Source organism: Trachurus japonicus, chromosome 7 (assembly GCF_045865225.1).
Source record: "Trachurus japonicus isolate A0001 chromosome 7, Traja_1.0".
Lineage (NCBI taxonomy): Eukaryota > Metazoa > Chordata > Actinopteri > Carangiformes > Carangidae > Trachurus > Trachurus japonicus.
Window position 1 is genome coordinate 30,674,711 of NC_140913.1, and position 21,090 is coordinate 30,695,800.

Sequence of the window (21,090 nt, forward strand, 5' to 3'; positions counted from 1 at the left end):
CATCTTTCTCTCCTTCCTTCTTTCCCTTCTTTCTTCCTTGAACGAATCTGTTCCCTCTCTCTTTCCTTCCCTTTTCCTTTCCTTCTTTCCACAATCCTTTTTTCCTCCCTCCCTTCCTTCCCTTCATCCTTACTTCTTCCTACCTTTCTGACCCAATTGACTTAATCTGTTTCCTCCCTCCATCTATCTTTCCTTCCTTTTTCCATTCCTTCTTTCCTCCCATCTTTCCCTTTGTCCTTCCTTCCTTCCTTCCTTCCTTCCTTGACCCAGGTGGGCAACAGGAGAGTTAAACACATTTATACGAGTTTCTATTCACATGATAATAAAGCGAACGACTGGAATTTGAAGCTCAACATGTGACGTGAGTTAGAAACATCTGTCTGTCTTCTCCTCCGGCGCCACCATGAGGTCAAAGTCTCAACAAACAACTGCACAGTTTGCTACGACTCCCTACACATGAACGTTATTATTAACTTCATCATATTTATGGTTTATTTCTAAGAGAGAAAAAAAAACCTCAATATCCCATAATCCTCAGCTGCAACTCGACTCTCTGTCAGTGTCACTGAGAACTGGATTTTCAAACAGCTGGTGCAACCTGATGCTGGATGAGATATTAATAATATTAATAATAAATAATGTTGTTGTTGATTTATTGCACCTCTATGTTATTGGCACTGTTTCACCTCTGTGACTCTGAGTATGAAAATATTTACGATGAGCTCTGAGTTGTAAATACAGCAATAGAACATCCCGTCATGCAGAACTGACTGAGACTCGTCTGTCGTGTCGAGTAGAAAACTTCATGTCCAGAACATGAGACGTGAACAGAACAGTGTTTTTTCTTGTGTGTTTGTTTGTTGTTGTTGTTGTTTTTTTTTGCTTGTCTACGGCCTGAAGAAGACGCACGGTAACAGAGGTTTTGTTTTTTCAAGTAGTGTTGCTCGTGTTTTTTCCTGTCAAAGATCTCACAGATGTTTTTTGTGTCAGTGCGACGGCTGCTCCGTGTCGTCGTCGTCGTCGTCGTCGCTCCAACCGTCCGACCCGTCCGTCCCAAAGTACCGGTCCCCGAAGTCTCCTACAAAACACACAACAGCGGAGTCAGAGTCTGGAGCTGAAGGAAATGATAAAATCACAACTAGAATAAACATTAAGAGACATTAAAGGAGACATATTATGCCCCTTTTCCACAAATCTAAATAGTTCCCTGGTGTCTTAAAGGGGTAGTTTAACATTTTGCCAAACTGGCCCATTGCCATAATCCCTATAGTCAGTATAGCAGTAGGTTCGTTACCTTTCATTGTCGGTGCAAGCTATTTTTAGAACGGTGGAGCAGAGCCGTGAGCTGCTCAGAGCTACACTACGGAGGCTCATGGGATTTCTTGGTTTCCCTCATCAAACTCATCAAATACACAATCCAACAACTCCACAACGCTCAGTTGTGACCTGCACATTCACCACGCTATGAGATAATAAGTGAACGTTACGTGACAGAGTTGTTTTAGAGGGAAATACAGAGACTGCTTGATGAAAAACTGCCCCGACGGGAAAGCGCATCAGTGGTTTTGCATGAATTTACCTCTAAAACAACTCTGTCTGGTAACGATCTGTTATTATCTCATAGCGTGGTGAATGTGCAGGTCACAACTTGTCCACCAGAGCGTTGTGAATTGTTGGATTGTGTATTTGATGAGTTTGATGAGGGGAAACCAAGAAATCCCATGAGCCTCCGTAGCGTAGCTCTGAGCAGCTCGCGGCTCTGCTCCGCCGTTCTAAAAACAGCTTGCACCGACAATTAAAGGTAACGAACCTACTGCTATGACTATAAGGATTATGGCAATGGGCCAATTTGCCAAAAATGTTGAACTATTCCTTTAAAATAATGAATTAGTGGAACATAGCACATCAATGTTCATCTTAAAGTGTCTAAATAAGGTTTATCAACTGATAAATATACTTTTTAATTCCTGCATCAACCTAAAAGCAGCGCTGGGAGCCGAACACGTCGTCGTACATCAGCTGTTATTTAAACTCTTCAAAGGCTCAGAGGTTTCCAAGTTCTGCTTTGAACCAGGTGTGTGTGTGTGAGACACGCGGTTATAAATAGTGAGAGTGAGCACGTGCAAGTTGTCGTTGTTGTCGTCGTCGTTTTTGTTCTCTTCTTACCGATACCAGGAATTACGTGTAAGGAGTCGTCCAGACTCTTGTCCACGGCGCTGGTGATGATTTTAACCTTGGGGAAGGCGTAGGCCACGGAGTGAACGCCCAGCTCGGCCATCAGCAGCGACACCAACACGATCCGGTCCTCCTGCACCTCGTGGTCCTGCTCAGACACACACACACACCCACACACAGACACACGCACACACACACACACACACACAGACACACACACACACATCAACAGCTGTCAGAGTCTGATCTGTCGCGATCAGGAAGGAAAAAATAAAACTAAGAGAAACGATCTGACAGGAGAAGAGGAAGAAGACGACGTGCTAATAAAAAAACCAGGACAAACACACAAACAGACACGTGATGTGATGTAAGAGGAGCGGGGTCGTTCGTCCCTGCTGCCGCGGTCACACTGAGGAGTAACGACGATGCTAATCTCCACCCACCAATAGGACTCGCACCGCCATCATGGCGGCGGCGCCGGTGGAGACCGTGCTGTCCATTAGGATGACATGATCTTCGCTGATGTCTTTGGGCAGACGCAGGTAATGCAGCTGGCGAGGCCGGAGAGAGAGAGGGAGAGGGAGAGAGGAGGAGACAGGTTACCATGGTTACAGAGGCAGGAAGGGTAGTTACCACGGAGACACACATCATGTGGAAGAATTAAAAAAAAACAAAACAGGAAAACAATCAAAAATACTTTCGTCTTTTTATCTGATGCAATTTGATGTGATGTGATTTTGAGACACGATCAAAAAAATAAACAACAACAGTTACATATTTGTCCACCTCTCACACTTTCCCAACTCTCCACGGTCAAATGAAAGGTCACTGGGGCCTGATTTTTGGCAAGGATGTTTATCTTTGGGTAATCTCTGGATGTCCCGAGTTTCAGAATGAAAATCCATTTTTTGGACCCGTAATACATTTTTACAACATCCATGAACCTTCAAAAACGTCCACCTCCGCCTATGGGTTTTTTAATGTATTTTAAAGTAAAAAATTTTAACTAACAGATATCACCATGAAACTTCCCAAGTGTATTACTCACATTAAGACAAATGTTTTTTGTATTACAAGTTTTGTTAAATTTTATGTTTAAATATGTAAATGAGGCAATAATTTCCAGAACCGAAATCTGAACAATGGATAAAGCCCCTTTAAAAATTCTTGTTTTATTTTGTTGACATATTATAGTCAGAAGTTTTCACCGAGGGGATTTTGGATATCTCCTTTTTTTTATCACTAAAATACTGTCACCAGCCCTAAAGCCCATAGAGCCCCATAGAAATGATGTGTTTTGACATGGGTTTCAAAATTTTTAACCCCTTCCTGGCCAGTTGTTTTTTCTGCAAAAAGTGATTTTCATGTTTAGTCAAGACCCAGCCCTATATGTATCACAAATATTTTGTGAGTAACTGATGGTAAAATGTATTTATCTATTTATTGATTCACCTCTGGTTCTCCTGAGTCCAGGTTGGTCTGGATCAGGATCTTGCCGATGCGGACGTCTTTGCACACGGCCCTCAGGGCGGGCTCCATGGTCTCTCCTGCCCGCAGGATGGACACGCCGGTGATCTGCAGAGACGACGAGTATGGTGTGTGTGTGAGGACGGGGATGCCGAGGACACACACACACACACACACACACACACACACACACACACACACACTCTCGACTGCAAGTTAACAAGACCTTGTAAAAACCCGGAGCATCACTCACCCCTCTGCCGTTGTCGCTGCGTCCCTCGTACTCGTGGCCCTGTGGAGTCTGAACGATGCACGGCTGTTGGAGGACACACAGGAGGAAGAATTTTACTACACACACACACACACACACACACACACACACAATGTGCAGGTTTTTGTTCAGATACAAAAGGAGAATAACAACATATCTGCTGTTAAAGCCCCAGTATGTAACTTATTTGTTTTTTTATTAGCAAAAATCAAAATATTGCTTTCATAAATACGTATTTCACTGAAACTGTGTCGAATCACACCCGCATACAAATGAAAGCTTTCTCGTACCTTAGAATGAGTTGTTACAAGTCGTTACAAATACATAAGTGGGCGACGCACCGAACCGAGGCGGCCATGTTGCATCGCCATTTCTTACGTTCAGTGGCAGCGTGCGTGACCGTAGGTAACCACGGAAACTCACGGAGCTGTTGGCTCGGGGAGAAAGTTTTCCAGGTAGCGCCTGTTAAAACTGTCACCACTGTGTAGTGTGAGGAAGGACGGAGGCACTGGTGTTGCATTCAGGTGCAGTCAGGCAGACGGCCGTCGGCAAACCAACCGGATGTCATTTTACTCGACGAGAGAAAGACGGTAAAACATGGGTCAGGTAAACAATACAACATCACCATGACAACATATTGTCACGCCTGTATTGTTTTGCCTCGTGCTGGCGGACCACTTGTTTACATAGAGGCTTGTTTATCCTGTTACATGCAGCGTCTGTTGTCTGTCTGACGTCTGCCCGATTTCACGTGAATGCAACATCAAGAATACGTTCCGATATGCAACCGCACCGCTAGATGGGGGGAATTCCTACGTATTATACCTTTAAACTACAACTAAACCCACTATTTTTGCTTTAACTCCCTCTCTGAGTCGACAGTGGCTTCGCCGTCCTCTCCTCATGTTTCCTCACAGGATGAAGGCGATCAATCAGAACAACCCAGTATTGATTGGACTGACTATTCCCTCCGTGGGCACAGACAGAAACCAAACCAGCAGGTTTCCTTGTTGCCTTGGCGAGGCAGGACAACTCCTCTGACTGTATCTCCGAGGACCAGAGCTCCTAAATGTCTTAAATGTTTATTTATCCCTGTCGTTATTGATTCAGTCCGATCACGTCTGAGCTCAGTTCATCAATATGTTCGACGTCTGACTCCGTTCACTGTGTTTAGTCTCAACGATGAACCCTCCTCTTGGCATCTTAATACAGAAATCTGAATCAGCTGGCAGAGCAGTGCATTATGGGATGTTAATGGTTATACTGTGCACCATCCATATCGGTTCTGTTTCCTTTAATACGTCCAAACACCTGCTGCTCGAATCCACCGAAAATTAAACATTTGAAAACAGAGATTGACTTGATGTCTTTGTTTGGAAGCTGTTTTAAAATTATAATAACATAAATTAAAGCTGCTCTCAGCCGTTAAGTTGTTAAGATGATTTGTATGTGACAGTCTCAAACGTGCAGAACCACTGATAAGGTCCTTTACACCTGTGGTGAAGTGAATTTTTGTGACTTATTTTGTCCACTTGGGGGCAGTGAAAACAAACTGTGACCACATTCAGTCACATTTTAGATTCATATGTTAGCAAACAGTTGCTTATTTTAAACATTTCATGAATTTTGGCTCTGTTTTTTCCCCCCTCAGCCAACTCCTCAGGGAAAAATCCAGCTCTTTATCTGCTAACACTTAAACTCTTTCTTTAAAGGGATAGTTCAACATTTTGGCAAACTGGTCCATTACCATAATCCCTATAGTTTTAGCAGTAGGTTCGTTACCTTTAATTGTCAGTGCAAGCTATTTTTAGAACGGCGGAGCAGAGCTGCTCAGAGCTACGCTACGGAGGCTAATGGGATTTCTTGGTTTCCTTCATCAAACTCATCAAATACACAATCCAACAACTCCACAACGCTCTGGTGGACAAGTTGTGACCTGCACATTCACCACGCTATGAGATAATAACACAACGTTACCAGACAGAGTTGTTTTAGAGGTAAATACAGAGACTGTTTGATGAAAAACTGTCCCTGAAGGCAACGCGTATCAGCGGTTTTGCATGAATTTCCCTCTAAAACAACTCTGTCTGGTAACGTTCTGTTATTATCTCATAGCGTGGTGAATGTGCAGGTCACAACTTGTCCACCAGAGCGTTTTGGAGTTGTTGGATTGTGTATTTGATGAGCCAAAATGTTGAACAATCCTTTTAAGTAGACATGTGAAAAACTCTCTAAAACTCTGACTTATCATCTGTGGGTTCATCCATTTCACATGAGTAATAATGTGATTAATTGTTCATATAAAAACATAGATGGCAGCTGCTTTAAAGTACCTTAGATGGCAGAAAGGTGAGTGCATTCTCTATGAGAAGCCGCATTAACCTCTTAGAGTAGAAGATGAACTCGTCTCGACTCGTGTCTTTGTTCCTGCAGCAGAGTGAAAATTAGACGTTATTAATAAAGTCATATTGTTTTCACTTTTGCACAATCACACAAGAGCTGCAGACTGCGGCGACGGCCCCGGTACCTGATGATGGTGTGAAGGCCTCTGACCTGCGGCGTACTCTCCAACACGCTGAGCGTCTGAGGCAGCGGCGGCTGAGTCTGCTGAGCCGAGGCCAGGAGCGCCCTGAGAGAAAAGGGTTTTTTAACTCTGATTCTCTGCTACATGAAGCAGTCGGACTTTAGAGCGAAGATACAGAGAGTTACCGACGAGGCCAAGTTCTCTAAACACAGAGCGACTGATCCAAAAACAACAAGTGACAATATGTACAAGCGTACCTGACACTGAGCTCACGCTGCATGAAGAGAGGATGAGAGAAAAACAATGAGACAGGGTAAAAAAAGAAAAAGAAAAAGAAAAGATAAGTCAGAAGATAAAAGGATTTCAGAGGATAAGACTGTTCTGGTTTTACAAATCCTTTCAAAACACCTCTTAATGCTTCAGGATTTCCACAGCATGTCTGTTAAATACCGCTGAAGACGTAAATCTTTAAAATGAGGAAACAAATATAAACTTTCTGTGATTTTCACCACTCGTCGCTCGAGCAGGAGGAAAACGTTGATTGTGTTTGTTGGGGACTATTTTCAGCTGTGGATTTGCAGTCACAGTATTTACACAGCACCAGGCCGCAGATCAAAATAAACTGTGAGTGTGTTTGTTCGTGATAATAAAAGGAACAAAAAAACAAAAACGTTGCGCCCATGTGGGCTCAGTGATGGCTGCCATTTTGGATCTGGTGTCATCTGGGTAAAGAGCCTGGATTTGTTCAGCTCAGGAGCCAATGAATCCTTAAATCAACATTTCAATCACCAGCTCTGTCTGATAGTTTTACCACAGACGACTACGGAGACGACACAACTGGACACAACCGATGCAACTGTGAAATGCAGAATTTTCAGAATAAGAGTCTTGCTTAAATATTCATTCACCGTCTAACATGTTAAAAGCTTCTTTCTGACAACACGAGGAAGACGAGTGTTCTGATTTCAACAGTGTTGACCAGGTATTAAATAACCTGTTGCCCAGAGAGCAATAATTTTACCCTCAGGTCGTATTCAGTGTCTCATATTTACAGAAAAATCTGCAACTTCTTTAATTCATATTTGAATAACGATAAAAGAGAATGAATCTGCAGCCTCTGCAGGGGAGGTACAAACCCTCAATGAGGAGTAGAATACGTAATTTAATTTTCTTTATAAGCAAAAGAAAGAAAAATGAGCGAGGGAAGGGTTAATGAGAGTCGCAGAGCAGTGATGAATTACATGTGGTGACGGCTTCACACCCGTTCATCACAGAAGAACGTCTGTGGTTGAGGTTTGGACAGTGTGAAACAAACAAAGGACAGAGGATTTTAAAGGATTTCAGTTCAACAGGGGATCAGAGGTGGATCCTGATTCGATAAAAAACTACTGAACCATTTCTATAATGACGTTTTTAATGTGATTCATTTAAAATATCACCAGACTTTGGAGCAGGATCAATACAATACAAACAGTTTATGACCTTCCTCTCTCTCTCTACAGTATCTCTCTCTGTGTCTCTCTGTCTCTGTGTTACAGTGTTTGACCACATGGTGGCGCCACCGTCTGCGCCCGCTTACACACTCACTCACCTCCTCCAGTTGGCTGTGAACATGCTGGACGATGAGGTCGATGGCCACCATGTTCCCGCCGCCTTCGAGAGAGAAAACAACACAGAGTCATTTGGCCTGTTGCTGCTGCTGCTGCTTTGAAACACAGTTAAAACCCTCCTGTTGTCCTCCTGGGCCAAGAAAGGAAGGAAGGAAGGAAGGAAGGAAGGACGAAGGGAAAGAAGGAAGGAAGGACAAAGGGAAAGATGGTAGGAAAAAAGGAAGGGGAAAAGGAAGGAAATATAGATGGAGGGAGGGAGGGAACAGATTGGGTCAAAAAGGAAGGAAGATGTAAGGACAAAGGGAAGGAAGGAAGAAAGGAAGGGAGGAAGGGAGGGAGGGAAAAAGGATTGTGGAAAGAAGGAAGGAAAGAAAGATGGAGGGAGGGAACAGATTCATTCAAGGAAGGAAGAAGGGAAGGAAGGAAGAAAGGACGAAGGGAGAGAAGGAAGATAGGTAGGAAGGAAGGAAGGAAGGCAGGATAAAGGTAAAGAAGGAAGGACAAGGGGAAAGAGGGGAGGAAAAAGGAAAGGGAAAAGGAAGGAAAGATAGATGGAGGGAGGGAACAGATTGGGTCAATTGGGTCAAAAAGGAAGGAAGAAGTAAGGACGAAGGGAAGGAAGGACGGAAGGAAGGAAGGGAGGGAGGGAAAAATAATTGTGGAAAGAAGGAAGGGAAAAAGGAAGGAAGGAAAGAAGGAAGGAAAGAAAGATGGAGGGAGGGAACAGATTCATTCAAGGAAGGAAAAGAAAGGAGGAAAGAAGGAACGGAAAAGGGAAGGAAAGAAAGATGAAGGGAGGGAACAGATCAGGTCAAGTGGATCAAAAGAGGAAGGAAGAAGAAGTAAGGACGAAGGGAAGGAAGGAAGGGGAAAAGGATTGTGGAAAGAAGGAAAGGGAGAAAGGAAGAAAGGAAAGAAGGAAGGATGGAGGAAGGGAACAGAAGGACGACAGGAGGGTTAAGAATAATAAAAATGGCGGCGTCCGTCTCTCCGACCTCTCGGCACCACGATGTCGGCCAGCCTCATGGTCGGCTCGATGTACTGCTCGAACGCCGGCTTCACAAACTTGTTGTACTGCTTGATGACGCCTTCGATGTCTCGTCCTCGCTCTGTGATGTCCCTGCGGAGCCGGCGGACCAGCCGGATGTCTGAGTCTGTGTCCACAAAGATTTTCATATCCAGGAGCTGCAGGTGGAAAGAGCAAACACACACACACACACACACACACACACACACACACACACACGCCGAACAGTTCAATAACATTTACTTCAACAAAGCAGCTGCTCAAACAAAAAAGCTGCCGGTGATTACTTCACTCAGGAATTCTTCAAAAAGCAGGAAAAAGAAAAAAGCACCTGAACGCCTCACCTGAAGAAGCTCTTTGTCTGCAAAAGACATAATTCCTTCAAATATGATTACGCTGGCTCCGTACACATTTTTCTGCATAAAGGACGAGAAAAAGAGAAGAAGTGAGAGTCTTCAAAGCGTAAAACACAACTTCACGAACAGTCGGTTTAACTCGTCTCAGATTAAAGCTGCAGAGCGTCACTTTAGAGGAACATGCTGCTGCTTATACTGCAGGAAAAAAACATGTTTACAGAGAGAAACCGCTGCAGCCGTGTCACTTTCACTCGTTTACACATGTAAAACACACCCATTAATGTTTTAAAGGATGTTTTCTCTGCAGCTGAATGTGGTTTCCTGTTGGTGTAGGGGTGAAAATCACAAGTTTCATAACTAGAAGATAAGATTTTGATTCGATTGAAGGACCACTAAGTCACTTTTATTTGTATCAAATCTCAAAATACAACTAACTTATCATTTCTGAGCTCAACCAGACATATAAATGAAAAATAATCTAAAATCAGCCTCTTCTTCATTCTAAAGTCTCACATTTTGAGATACTGAACTGTCTATTTAAAGAGGGATTGTGGTGTGAACCTTTTCTCCTGTTTAGAGTCTCAAACCAGATATTTTTAGATCTTAGTCATTAGCTTCACACGCGTCTTGCAGCAGACACACTCATCATCGCTCAGATCTGCCAGGGGAAATTTCAAAATAAAGGCGTGTCTTTGAATGATGATATGCAGTTATATGTCTGTTTAATGTTTTCACTTTGGATCGATGCTTGTTGATCATTGAATCGATGTATTGATGTTTTATTATTACAGTGGCATCATGCAAAGGTTTGGGCACCCCTGGGTTCAAAATGTCTGTTAATGTGAACAGTTCAGCAAGTGGAAGATGAAACGATCTCCAAAAGGCATCAGGTTAAACATGAAACACTCTGTTTTTGCAATATTTTAGGCAATATCAGTGTGTTATTTTTGTTTTCTACAGTTTTGGAGAGAAAAGGGGAAACACAGCAGCAGCCTGTAAAAGAACGGGAAACCCAGGAGACTTGAGCTCTCAAGATATTTACTATTTACTCGCTGTAATAGTTTCCAATGGGGGGGCTACTAGCTACTAACTACTGTATGCAGGGGGCCCAAACATTTTGCTTTTCTGTCATTTTGAAAATGTAAAAGATGAAAATAAAATAAAAATATATATCGATTAAAATGTAAAGTAATGTAATGTAACTTCTTGCCTTTTTGGAGATCATTTCATCTTCCAGTTGCTGAACTGTTCACATTAAAGGTCCAGTGTGTAATAATTGTCAAGATTTATTGGCAAAATCTGAATATACAACCCATAAATATAGTTGTATAAGTGTATAATCGCTATAAAATAAAATGTGTTTGGTTTTCGTAGCCTTGTAATTATTATTTTATATCTACATATAGCAAGGGTCTTGCTTTAGAGAGTGTCGCCGTCTTGCGCTGCCATGTTTGTACGGCAGCCTGAACGGAAAATCCAGCCAGACAGAGAGCACGTTTCAAGAGTTTCACGTTCATAAATAAACCAACGTAAAAGAAGGCAGAAGGAAAGAAGAAGGAGGAGGAGGAAACAGCAGACGTATCGTAAAATGGTTTAGATCTTCACCTCATCGCTTCATACTCCTGAAATACTCCCTGTCGTGGTAAACAAGTTTTTTTATCCTCGGAGTGAGTGAGTGAGCACTGCACTAGACAACTAGAATCGGACCACTAGATAATATATCACGGTCTCCCCCGCCCCCCACATCACACATTGGATCTTTAAAGGGACATTGTGTAACTTCTCCTGTTCTCTATTCACGAAAATCGATTATTTGGTTCAAAAGTCTGTTTTTCATTAATCAGTAATCCCCCCCATCAACAAACTGAAGTGTTTGGGCGGTGCGTGGCGCAGTGGGTAGAGCGGCCGCCCCATGTAGAGGCTACAGTCCTCGCCGCAGGCGTCCCCGGTTCGAATCCCGCATCGGGCAGACCTTTCCTGCGTGTCATTCCCCCTCTCTCTGCCTCCCCATTTCCTGTCTATCTCTACTGTCATCACTATCAAATAAAGGCAAAAAGCCGAAAAATATACTTTAAAAAACAAAAAAAAACAAACAAACTGAAGTGTTCCTTTCAGCTCTGAATTAGCCGTTCATATCATTCATATCTACATGGAGCGGGTAAGCTCGGTGCTGCTGCCATGTGGTGTCGCCATGTTTTTACGTTCAGTGGCAGCGTGACGGTAGGAAACCACGGAAACTCAGCGGAGACACCGGAGCTGCCGGCTCAGGTCGAGGTGGCGTCTGTGAAAAGTCACCGCGGTAACGCAGTGAGGAGGAATGGAGCGTTACACTGATGCTGCATTCACCTGCAGTCGGGCAGACGGCCGTCGGTAACAAACCAGATGTCGTTTTAGTCACAGAAGTTGAGAGAAAGCCAGTAAAACGTGGGTCAGGTAAAACAATACCACATCGCCATGACAACATATTGTCACGTTTATTGTTTTGCCTCGTGCTGACGGACCACTTGTTTACATAGAGGCTTGTTTATGCCGTTATGTGCAGCGGCTGTCGTCCATCTGCCGTCTGCCCAATTTCACGTGAATGCAGCATGAAAAATACGATTGAGTTGCTTGCGATATACAACCGCAACACTAGATGGGAGTAATTCCTACACAATGTAGCTTTAACAGAAATTTAGACTTTATGCCCCTAATGAGCAGCTCTACGTCTTCAGGTTGATTGATGAATAAAAAGCTGCAGAAAAACGTTCAAACTGTGAAACCAAAGCTTCTTCTCTGTGATATAACAACAACAACAACAACAACAACAACAACAACAACAACAACAACAACAACAACGATAGCAGCAGCAGCAGCAGCAGCAGCAGCTCACCCAGTCTTTCTGGCGGCCGTGCGTGGTGAAGTCGTACACGGGGATCTTCACGCTCTTGCCCTGCTTCAGCTTCCTGAGGGTCGTGACCAGCAGCTCAAAGTCAAACGCTCCGGGATGATCGAAGTTGTAGTCGTTGCTGGCCGCCAGCGCCTGCTCCTCCGGCGATAAAACCTGTGAGACACAAACACACAAGAGAAGATCAACACTGAAGGTTCAACTTTTTTAAGGAAAACATGATTCTTCACTTTGTTGCTCAGTTAGAGGAGGAGGAAGAGGTCGATACAGATCTCAGGTCTGTGCGTCTGAAGAAGCAGCAGGTGTTGAGCTCACCAGGGCGTAAACACGGTGAATCACCACAGAGTTACAAAACCCACCGAAGGCTGATTAACACATTGTACATGAAATAAAATGTAAAAAATAAAAAATTGGACATTGCAGCTTAAGAGGAGGTTCCAGAAATGTTTTGCCAAACTTTTCCTCTGAGGACAAAAGAAAACATATCTTCTCTCCTCCTAAAAGCCTTTTAGGGCTCAAACAAACGATTAATTTTCCTTTTTATTGCCATAATTAATGGAATTTTTTAATGTTGAAAAATAATGAAACAGTTTCTCTGAGTTCTTCATTCTGTCTGGCTAATTTTCCAACACCATAAAATGTTGAGTTTATAGCATTTATTTACATTTCTGTTTGAAAAAAGCCATTTAAACTAATATTTATTCATCAACAACAGTTAAATGATGAGAATAAAAGGTTTGTTTCATTATCGCCTGTCTTCACACATACATTTATTTCCATTTGTGGACTCATTATTGTGTTTTACATGCATGTTAATATCACATTCAGAGAACAAGAGCAGAAATGATTCAGGGCATTATTTTAAAATGATGATGTGTTAATAAATATATATACCCTTTTTAAAATAGCTTATTGTTATTATTATGAATTTGATGTGCACTGCTGCTGCACCTTCACAGCTGTAGATATACAGTAAATGTGTTTTTTTTTAAAGATTATTAAATTAAACCAGCAACAACTAGTTCTTGTCCACTTGGGAGGCAGCAGAAACAGTCTGTGAACACAACACTGACATGTCGTCACAATTTAAGTTGTTATGAGCAAGTTATTTATACAAAGAGCAGCAGCATCTGCAAACAGCTGCATTTGGGCCTCGGTATGGAGATACATTTGTGTCTCTATTATTCAATCAAATAATAAATATTTTTGCATTCAAACCCTTTTTTTATTTTATTGAAATGTTTTTTGTTTTGATTGAAAATATATTTTTTTGTTTAAATCAACTTTTAAGTGCAGTGGTAATGTCCAAAATATCTCCAACCGTTTATTTTAGTAAAGAAATCATCACAACAAGGAAAAAGTGTTTGTTTCTGTGGCGGGGAGAGCAGGCGCTCTGCGATCGGATAGTAATGTCTTTCCAGGATGTTTCAGAGTTCGGCTATCTGAGGTGAGTGGCTACATGCAAAAACACAAAGTTTATACTGTTTATACTGTAACTATATGAGTTCAGTGGTGTCTCTAAGGATTCCAGTCATGTACCATAAATATTTGATTGTTTTCTGAGTGTTTGTTGTGGTTGAAAGAATTGCCCCCATAGGTTAGCGTTGTCGCTATCCCTAGCGCCGGGTAGCCATGGTGTAACTCCGGTTTGCCTGCATCAACACTGGGTGACCATCAGGAAAACGATTTAGGGGTCAAAAATGACCGGAATTCTCCTTTAATGCACCAAATATTCACAATGAGATTTGCAGGCTTCAATCTGAAAATTACTGCAAATCGTCATTAACTCAAACCTGTGATTGAAAGGCATTGGATGTCTGTAATTGATTAAAATTATGCTTTTTTAAACAAACTCACTAAACCAGATGTGACAACAGTGAAGCCACAGAGCTGGAGAGATAAAGTTTTAGATTAAAAAAAAGGAGAAAAAACTCACTCACCTTGTAGAAAGAGTCCATGGACAACAGCACCACCCACGGCACATCCAGAGCCTCTATGATCTTATTGGCCACGGTGGTTTTCCCTGAGGCGCTGCCCCCACACAGCCCTGCACACACACACACATTTCAAAGGCCCATTATGTTTGTGTTTCAGAGTGTGTCTAATGTTGTCTGGTCGTGTTGCATGTGCAGACACAGACACAAGTAGGGATGTCACGATTAGCTACTTGTTTTCACAATTAATCGCGACAATTAATTAATCGTAAAGATTCCTAAATACCGTCGTCACTCTCCAAAATAGATAATGTTGGAAATACGGAGGCAGATGTGCACCAAATTAAATGTAAATGTAAGAAATACTGGTCCATTTACCTAACGTAACATACAAGTGGTAGGAATTTAAATGTTAGCGTGTCATTTGTGATAAAAGAAACAAACAAACAATTAAAATAAACTTAAACATTTGGTATAGATGACAATTAATGATTTGAATATTTAAAACACTTCCCCTGGAGGATTAATAATTGGTTATATATGAATAGTAGTTACGTAATTATATTCTGACTGTGTTTGATTTCACACATTCATAGTGTTGTGAAATTAATTAATGCATAAATAATCGTGATAATCGTACTACCGTGATTATTTCTCTGACAATAATCGTACAAAGAAAATCTATAATCGTGACTTCCCTAGACACAAGTAAAAAAGACGAGTGTCGTCGTACCGATGACGAAGGCCTCTTTGGACTGCGCTCCGTGCTCGTCGTACCACGGCGGTCGCCCGGCCGTGTAGATGGTGCGCGTGCCGGTGCGGAGCAGAGGAGGCTCGGCTTGACTCAGCATGGTGGAGCTCTTCCTGCGCGGGGGGGCCGTGGAGGGGGGGGGCAGCAGCCGGTCCAACGAGTCCTCCCCACTCCCACTGGAAAACACAACAACAACAACACAGGTCACAGTCTGAACACACACACGGCAATGCTCCTCGACACAGAGCGACTGAGTGAATGAAGGGGAGCAGGAACAAAATGCAGCTGAGATGACTCATCGATAAGTTGAGTGACAGGGAAATAATAGACAATTATTGATTGTCAATTAATCAAACAGGCTGTCAGTCACAGATGTCAAACGTTTTTTCAGCTGTTCACCCATGAGGATTTACTGTTCTGTGAATGTCACATCTGAAAACTTTTAGACTGTAACAAAATAATAATCATAATGATAAGAATAAACTTTATTCATATAGCACTAAACAGAGTTACAAAGTGCTTTACAAGTCAAATTAAACTAGGAAAGAGAAAAGAAGAATTGAAGAGAGCGTCATAAATCAGCTTTAAATAAAAGGTTTTGACAGCAACAAACAAAAATGAAGTTAAAATAAAGAGATAAAACACAAAGAAAACAAAATTCAGACTTCACTAAAGGCCAAGAGACAAAGAAATGTGATATTATCATCTTGGGCTTTCATTTTAGAGATTCATCAATTAATAAATTATTGGAAAAAGCGAATCTGATGAAGCAACATGTGAAACGCGTTGTTCGCCCCCTCTGCTTTTACTTTTGATACTAAATCTTGTCTATCCTAGTATGCTCTAGTGTGCGCTGGAAGTTTTTTTTGAATTTTTACTGTAATAAATTAATGTATTAGTATTGAAAATATTTATTAGTTTCAAACTCACTACCAAAAAATACAAATTACGAATCTAACCAAAGAAAGCATGTAGGTAAAGGTACAAGAGCACTGAAGTGAAAAACAAAACGCACACATATTTCTCATATTTTGTACGTGTGTACAGATGAAAAGGACACTTACGCAAGAAAAAGAAAAAGTATTCACAAGGAAGAAATGTGACATAACTCATTCTGACAGTGGCTTTTTCAGAGAGACCGGCAGTAAACAACGAAACTGTCAAGATGCAAAACTTACACTTCAAACCTGCAGCTCAACATCGAAACATCTTTGTCCACAGTTACACAAACACAGTTGTGTGTGTGTGTGTTATGTAAGCGTGTCGAGCTGTTAAACCTGCTGTGAGGTCAAACTCAGCTGCGTCATGTCTGAACAGGTTCTTCCTTTAAATTCTCACCTGTCCAAACATACGTACATTTACAACCAGTATACTGTACACAATAGTATACTGACTGTATTTTAAATGAACTGTATACGGCCACAGTCACTGAGTATTTGTTGTTAAAGCTCTTTTTTTTCCACAATATTTTTGAGTTTTAAGCAGCAAAAAGTAAAAATACAGTCTTTGACATTCCTACATGTCATACAACATAAAGCTAATTTGAGAAACTTGAGTTTAATTTAATAATAATTGCACTTGTAGCGTATATTCTATTGTATAGATAGATAGATAGATAGATAGATAGATAGATAGATAGATAGATAGATAGATAGATAGATAGATAGATAGATAGATAGATAGATAGATAGATAGATAGATAGATAGATAGATAGATAGATCTTTATTCATGATACCAAAGTAAATTCTTCTGCCAGGATGCTCATAAATTAATTTATTGTATAGATTATAATGACAAGAAAGCTTGATAGCTAATTTAAAGGGGTGGGAGTAAATACGTTTTTCTTCTTCCCACTCCTTTTTGGACATGAACCCCCAAAAAAAGTTTTTGTTCATGTGTTGTCTTTGCAAAGTATTTCTTTGTTATGTGTCTGTCTGTCATTACTGTGTTATGTTTTATTTCTTTTAACATGTCCAAAATAAACTTAAATTAACTAACTACTGTAAGTTTTAGACATTGTAGGATATATTTTATCATATACTTCCTCTTTGTATCCTATTTATCTTCCTTGCACATTTCCCTTTGGAGCATCCTGGCAGAAGAATAAAGATCTATCTATCTATCTATCTATCTATCTATCTATCTATCTATCTATCTATCTATCTATCTATCTATCTATCTATCTATCTATCCTGATTGAAGTAACCAGTCCCAGTAACTTCTGACACTGCGTTGAAGTCACAGTGTGATATAATGACCTCAGATGACTGTAATTAGGCTCAGACTCTCACGCCAGTGTTTACTATGGATCTTATTCAACACGCAGCTTACAGCTCCTGCGTCACGCCCTCTCTCTGAGGACACATTTAGTTGCAACTCCTGCTGTTTTTTTTACCACTGGCAGTACTAATTAAGAGTTGAATTAGTAATTCTGCTTGTTTGTTTCACACATGATCTACAAAACTTAACATACGTTGCACACAAAATGGGACAAAGCAGAAAAGGAAGCGAGAGAGAGAAAGAGAGAGCGTGTGCTAATGAATGTTTCTAATGCAGTTTCCAGAGCTTGTGTTCAGTAATGGCTCCACTGCAGGCAGCAGCCCTCAGAGACCCAGCACGAACAAAACACCCCAAAATCCCTGCAAAAACTAACCTAGATCCTGCACTTCCTCTGACCTCCCAACAAACCCTGTTCGCAGTCTATTTATGGCACACACACACACACACAGACACACACACATCTCTGCGTTGTGGTGTGGCGTCCCCGGCTGCACCGACCAGACAACAACAGCAGCAGCAGCAGCAGCTATAACGACAGTCACACGTCTTCTATCTATCTTACCTGCGGTCCGCCCTGAGGGACCAGCAGCCAGAGATCCTGGCTCCGGCACAGTCCAGCAGAGTCATGTCAACTTCAGACGACAACCTCCTTCTCTTCAGCTCGTCGTCTGTCGCCGGGGGCAACAACCTCGTTAAATAAAAAAAAAAACTAAAAAAAAACTACAACAACACCTCTGTCTATCTCAAACGAACACCGACAGAAGTCTGTGTGGTGCAGATTACAGCTCAGTTTGTTGTGTTTTTACTCCATCTGTACCTGTGGAGCCTGAACAGTCAAACTACTCTGACCTCTCCTCTCTCTCTCTTTCTCTCCACGCTGCTGCCCATGTGTCCCTCGTTCCTCTCGGTGTTTGTGTGTGGGACGGCGCTCACTAAGAGGATCAACACTGTGACACTGACAGCAAAGAGCTGCTTGGCCCCGGTATTAATAGATGCTCCTGAGAGCGAGGACAGGACAGGACAGGACGGATGTCTTCTTCTTCTAGCTGCTGCTGCTGCTGATGATCCTTTATCTCAGTTCACTGAATCTGATCCACAAAAACATCAGAGCATCACACACACACACACACACACACACACAGAGACAAACAGACACACACACAGAGACAAACACAGTGTAATAGTGACCTATATTCAAGCCCTGGCAGCAAACGCACCAGGGGAAAACTGTGAAAAATGCCCATCAAAGTTTCCCAGAGATCCTCAGACGTCTCACTTTGACTTGTTATTCAGTTTTCAATGATGTTAAAGGGAGAGTTCAACATTTTTGGCATATTGGCCCATTGCCATAATCCCTATAGTCATAGCAGTAGGTTTGTTACCTTTAATTGTCGGTGCAAGCTGTTTTTAGAACGGCGGAGCAGAGCCACGAGCTGTTCAGAGCTACGCTACGGAGGCTAATGGGATTTCTTGGTTTCCCTCATCAAACTCATCAAATTCACAATCCAACAACTCCAAAACGCTCTGGTGGACAAGTTGTGACCTGCACATTCACCAGGCTATGAGATAATAACAGAACGTTACCAGACAGAGTTGTTTTAGAGGTAAATGCAGAGACTGCTTGATGAAAAACTGCCCCTGAAGGCAACGCGCATCAGCGGCTTTGCATGAATTTACCTCTAAAACAACTCTGTCTGGTAACGTTCTGTTATTATCTCATAGCGTGGTGAATGTGCAGGTCACAACTTGTCCACCAGAGCGTTGTGGAGTTGTTTGATTGTGTATTTGATGAGTTTGATGAGGGAAACCAAGAAATCCGCTGATCTAAAAATAGCTTGCACCGACAAATAAAGGAACCTACTGCTAAGACTATAGGGATTATGGCAATGGGCCAATTTGCTAAAAATGTTGAACTATCCCTTTAAACAGAAAAAACAATCACAAAAGGTGGCGCATTGATCCTTGAAATAACATTACATTTACACTAAAACTATTACGTTTCTAACTGTTTCTGTAGCTGGTCTCATGAGGCCACTTCGTCTGAACTCATCTGAGCTGAGTGAGACCGCAGCTCTAAATATTGATTGTGGTGCAATTATTTTTCCTCTGGTCAATAGACGTGAAGCCAGTTTTATTGTTATAAGCTTTACACTCTCTCTCCTGAGACTCTTCACCCGGATAAAAAAAATAAAAAAACTCTTTGCATTCAATACATTACTCAAATAGACGTGAGTATTAACAGGTTTCCTGATTCAAGCAACAAAAGTTAAAGTACTTGATGTAAAATGGCTCTAACCATAGTGTTAGTGTGTTTATCGTATGTAGCTTATAACACATTAACATAATGACGAGAGCTGAAAAATGCATTATGAACTATACTGATAGATTTCAATAATGACAATTTCAATAACATCAATCAAAACACATAAAACCCGATTCAGGCTTTCAGACTCAAACTAGATGATTTTCTCTGTCATTTTATCATAAACTGAACATGTTTAGTTTATTTTACGGCCTCACGAACAAATAATAACAAAAAAAAAGCTTAAATGAGTTTGAAGCACTTGTACTTTCCATCTTTAAATACATATCCACATTTCTTTAACAGCAGATGTTACATAGGGAATCTATATCAGCAACAAGTTTGTATTTCACCTCGACCAAACTGCAACATTAAAGTGCTGCTGTTCTTGCACATTAACGCATCAATAATGTTGTAATAATCATGATTATTAACATTGGTGGCATTTATCATTCTGCTGCATGAAAAGTACTTTCATTTTGATGCATTTTCTACTTACTACAGTATAGCTTTATTCTAACATTTTGAATTGGGACATTTATTTGTAATGTAATGGGTCATTTGTATTGTATAGGGTAGTAGCCTATAAAGTAAGTAAAAATGCTCTGAATATCTACAACACTGTACATGAATAAATGTACATTTCACCACAGGCTGGATAATAATAATAATAATAATAATAATAATAATAACAAATACAGAGTTTAAAGGTTGAAAATAAACTCTAACTCTTCCTTTAATATATTTCAAGAGCAGATAATAACCACCTGACTGTTAGCCTGTGACACAATCCCTTAAAATCCCTCATGGTCTCTGAACACACACCCACACACAGAGACAGACACACACAATTACTATTATTACAGACTAATAAGTAAAATACTGGAGGATTTATGACGGAGGTGTTTCAGGATTTTCTAGTGGTTTCTCATTAATAGGAAGCCTGGCTGTGACGCACGAGCTCACCCACTTCTGGGAGAAGCTTCGTGTTTTATCGCGTTTCTGTTTCTGCAACAACTGCACTCAGCATCATCCTGTCACCGTAGGGCGCCGTTAATGCAAAATATACGAGCAGAGAGGGGATTTCTGTTGTATTAGTAACATTAGAGTCGAAACACAGAGCTGTATTTGCTCTAATTATAGGAGGAAGAGGAGGAGGAGGAGGAGGAGGAGGGGGAGTCAGTGTGGTTTAACGCTACATCACAGCTCCAACACGCTGCTGCCTGCCTGCAGACATTTAGAAATAAAATAAAAAACAAACCACGCAGTATTTTTTCCTATCAACAGAAACAAACACAGTAATAAAAACACGTCAGAGGTTCATGTACCTGTCCGAGCGGGATGACATTATTTTCCCGCACTCCGTCTCCATGGGGATGTCGAGACCTCGGAGCCGGTATCAGCTGGGTAAAGCCATGGATTGATTCCTCCCCTTCCTCGACATATGGATGCGGTGGGATTCTGGGTAATGTAGTTCACCAGCGTCATCAGCGTCGTCATCCTAT

The 21,090-nt window shown here is 41.5% G+C and overlaps 1 protein-coding gene across 2 annotated transcripts; it reads right to left on the reverse strand.

The window, feature by feature from the left end:
• Positions 1–385: 385 nt before the first annotated feature.
• uckl1a (uridine-cytidine kinase 1-like 1a) lies at positions 386–21,027 on the reverse strand. 2 transcript variants are annotated; one of them, XM_085782816.1, is made up of 15 exons: positions 20,914–21,027; positions 14,985–15,178; positions 14,258–14,364; positions 12,303–12,473; positions 9,419–9,490; positions 9,043–9,232; positions 8,029–8,090; positions 6,695–6,711; positions 6,441–6,542; positions 6,247–6,340; positions 3,896–3,958; positions 3,628–3,750; positions 2,619–2,726; positions 2,167–2,323; positions 386–1,078 (listed from the first exon to the last, which is right to left on the reverse strand). In XM_085782816.1, exons 1-15 carry the CDS (start codon positions 20,955–20,957, stop codon positions 987–989), a joined length of 1,596 nt encoding a protein of 531 aa, XP_085638942.1. In that variant the 5' UTR covers positions 20,958–21,027; the 3' UTR covers positions 386–986. The 2 variants fall into 2 exon arrangements, with proteins under 2 accessions (XP_085638942.1, XP_085638941.1); XM_085782815.1 differs by lacking the exon at positions 20,914–21,027 and adding an exon at positions 17,846–17,968.
• Between the last annotated feature and the right edge of the window lie 63 nt (positions 21,028–21,090).

Bases quoted from the DNA above. Each gene is read 5' to 3' on its own strand.
- uckl1a (XM_085782815.1), bottom strand. From the start codon at position 17,910: ATGACTCTGCTGGACTGTGCCGGAGCCAGGATCTCTGGCTGCTGGTCC. The intron at 9,491-12,302 runs GTGAGCTGCTGC...TCCTTTATGCAG, and splicing joins ACGGCCGCCAGAAAGACTGG to AAAAATGTGTACGGAGCCAG. The intron at 9,233-9,418 runs GTGAGGCGTTCA...TTCCACCTGCAG, and splicing joins CAGACAAAGAGCTTCTTCAG to CTCCTGGATATGAAAATCTT.